Source organism: Microdochium trichocladiopsis (assembly GCF_020744255.1).
Source record: "Microdochium trichocladiopsis strain MPI-CAGE-CH-0230 chromosome Unknown B0I36scaffold_4, whole genome shotgun sequence".
NCBI classification, from domain to species: Eukaryota; Fungi; Ascomycota; class Sordariomycetes; order Xylariales; family Microdochiaceae; genus Microdochium; species Microdochium trichocladiopsis.
This window is the reverse complement of record NW_025763547.1, coordinates 3,024,882-3,027,852: the sequence shown is the minus strand read 5'-3', so window position 1 is coordinate 3,027,852 and position 2,971 is coordinate 3,024,882. Positions and strand designations below refer to the sequence as shown.

The 2,971-nt window shown below is 57.9% G+C and overlaps 1 protein-coding gene across 1 annotated transcript; it reads left to right on the top strand.

Moving 5' to 3' along the window:
- Positions 1-902: 902 nt before the first annotated feature.
- Positions 903-2,639, top strand: B0I36DRAFT_241325 (amino acid/polyamine transporter I; the record flags this gene model as incomplete). The annotated part of the gene is made up of 4 exons (XM_046149834.1): positions 903-1,496; positions 1,562-1,761; positions 1,827-2,401; positions 2,476-2,639. The coding sequence occupies 4 exons, from the start codon at positions 903-905 to the stop codon at positions 2,637-2,639; spliced, it is 1,533 nt and encodes a 510-aa protein (XP_046014355.1).
- Positions 2,640-2,971: the final 332 nt, after the last annotated feature.

The following is a 2,971-nucleotide window of genomic DNA, read 5'->3' as shown; positions in this document are numbered from 1 at the left end:
AAATAGGCCATTTCTAGACTCTTCTGCAACAACAACAATAACGACACCATTTCCAAGGATCACAGAAGGCATTACCTTGAGGTGATCAGGCTGGCCTTGGTGGTAGCCAAGCCCAGCTCGCAAGTGCCGCATTGCTCACCGAGGCTGGTGCTCCAAGATTGCCCAGCCCAGTCGCACAGGACGTCTCGCGCTGGCCGAAAACTTTTGTCGGCGCTAGTCGCACCGGCGGACGAGCATCCTTGCGTCATGGCAGGGCCCCCCAGGTGGGCTTCGCGACTTATGGTTCATCTTGTTAGTAGTAGTTCCCTTGCCTGCAGCCAGTCGGAGCCATCGAGAGTGGGATTCGCAGATGGGGCCTTTTCGGGGACGCTCCAAATCCGGGTGGACCGCTGCGGGCGGCGAAGCCACGCGCGACACCCTTGCAACCTGGAAGGGCAGGCTGCCCAGCCCGAGTGCTGGCGGTGGTGGTGGTGAGTGAGTGAGTGAGCGTTGCTGGTGCTGGCCAAGCTTCCAACATGCCTGCGGCTGCGGCCGCCAGCTCCACGATAACTCAAGTGCACGACTCGCGCTGCCCCTTCTACTTCTGCGCGCAGCTCGCCTTTTCTTCCCTCTTCCCATTCGCTCCTTGTACCTCTCGCAAAGCTCTCAGCCTTGCGCCTCTCTCCCGCTCCGGATACCCAGAGAAAGCAAAAAGGAAGCCGTGTGCACTCGCGAGCTCCCTTTGTCTCTGCGCCCACTGCTACTTCCCAGCACTTGGCATCACAGCTGCATGGTCGCGTGAGACACCTACCCTCTTGTCCCGCATCTCCAGCTGCGCTCAATCAGCGCCTGCGACGTCTCCCCCCACCCGCGACTGAACCGACAAACAAGCCACCGCAGCCATGGACCAGAAACGCCCCAGCATGGACTACAAGGATGCGCCCGGCTCCTCTGGAGGTGTCGTGCGCAACTCCGGGAGCGAAAACACCGCCGACGAGCTGTTGACGTCGCTCGGCTACAAGCCTGAGCTCAGCCGCAACCGTTCGACATGGCAGGTCGCCTTCATGTCGTTCGTCCTCGCGTCGATCCCTTACGGTCTTGCCACCACCTTGTTCTACCCGCTCAACGGCGGTGGCCCAGTCAATGTCGTCTGGGGCTGGGTCATGGTCTCACTCATCACCATTTGCGTCGCCGCCTCTCTGGGCGAGATCACCAGTGTCTACCCGACTGCTGGCGGTGTCTACTACCAGTCCTTCATGCTGGCCCCGGCGAGCTACCGCCGCCTGGCTGCCTGGGTCTGCGGCTGGCTTTACGTGTCTGGCAACATCACCATCACTCTCGCCGTCAACTTTGGCACTGCGCTCTTTTTTGTTGGTTGTGTCAATGTGTTTGAGACTGCCGACGGTGGGCCCGTCCTCGCCGGCGAAGCGTACCAGGTCTTCCTCATCTTCGTTGGCCTCACAATCATTTGCAACCTGGTTTCGTCGCTTGGCAACAAGTGGCTGCCTCTGCTCGACGTAAGTGGAACCTTCAGGGGGCCGTCGGATTTAGTGGCCCATTTGTTAACTTTGGCGCGACGTAGACTTTTGCCATCTTCTGGACCTTCGCAGGTGTCATTGCCATCACGGCTGTCATCCTCGCCATTGCCAAGAACGGACGCCGGGACGCTGCGTGGGTCTTCACTCATTTTGAGGCCAGCTCAGGTTGGGCCCCTGGCTGGTCTTTCATGGTCGGCCTGCTGCAAGCCGCCTATGCCACCTCGTCAACTGGCATGATTATCTCGTGAGTACAACGCAACTACGTTTGGCAGCGCACCCAGCCTCGATTGATACTAATACCGGAATTAGCATGTGTGAAGAGGTTCGCGCCCCAGCCACCCAGGTGCCCAAGGCCATGGTTTTGGCCGTCGTTCTCAACACGTTCGCTGGCTTGTTGTTCCTGATCCCGCTCCTGTTTGTCCTTCCCGAGATTTCGGACCTGATTCTGCTGGCCCAGCCTGTGCCTGCCATTATCAAGAGTGCAGTGGGCAATGACGGAGGTGCTTTCGCGCTGCTCATCCCTCTGATGGTCTTGGCCATTCTCTGTGGCATCGGCTGCACCACTGCTTGTGCTCGTGCTGTTTGGGCCTTCGCGCGTGATGGTGCCATTCCAGGCTCCAAGTGGTGGGCAAAGGTGCACACAGGCCTCGACGTGCCTCTCAATGCTATGATGCTGAGCATGGTGGTTGAAATCATCCTTGGTGTCATCTACTTTGGATCATCTGCCGCCTTCAATGCCTTCTCTGGTGTCGGAGTCATCTGCTTGACGGCTGCCTATGCCACGCCTATCGTCATCAGCATGGCAGAGCGTCGCAAGACCATCCAGACTGCGTCTTTCAACATGGGCAATGCGCTTGGATACTTCTGCAACACAGTTGCTGTCGGTAAGTTCATGGCCAACTTGACTCGCCCCCCCCCCCCCCCAATGACGAGCATTGTTGCTAATATTGCGCTGTAGGCTGGACTCTGCTCGCCATTCCTCTGTTCTGCATGCCCAGCACCATCCCTGTGGATCCGGCGTTCATGAACTACGCATCGGTCGTCTTCTTCGTGTTCAGTGCTGTGTCCATCTTCTGGTACCTTGCTTGGGGCCGTAAGCACTACGCTGGTCCTCCCACGTAGTCGAGGGGCAGATAGAAGTGGGCGAATTGGGAGGCGGCTCGTGGAGGAAGTGTCGGTGATGACAACCCCTTGTCGCATAATGAGGCTGTGCTTCATGACGAGACTGCTGTACAATCTTCCGTTCGTTGAGATGGTCTGTTCTCGCCGCTGATTGTCCGACCTGGTTGAAGCCTTGTGCAGACCTTGCGCCAGGAGGCTCCCGAAACGAGACGTGCGCAAGAATGCCCAAAGTCGTTGCCAAGGTGTTGGCCTTTTGTTGTATCAAATGTATACTCAACTATGCAGATAGCTCAGAATGCTGTTGATTACCAGTTGACGATGGAAGGTGACGT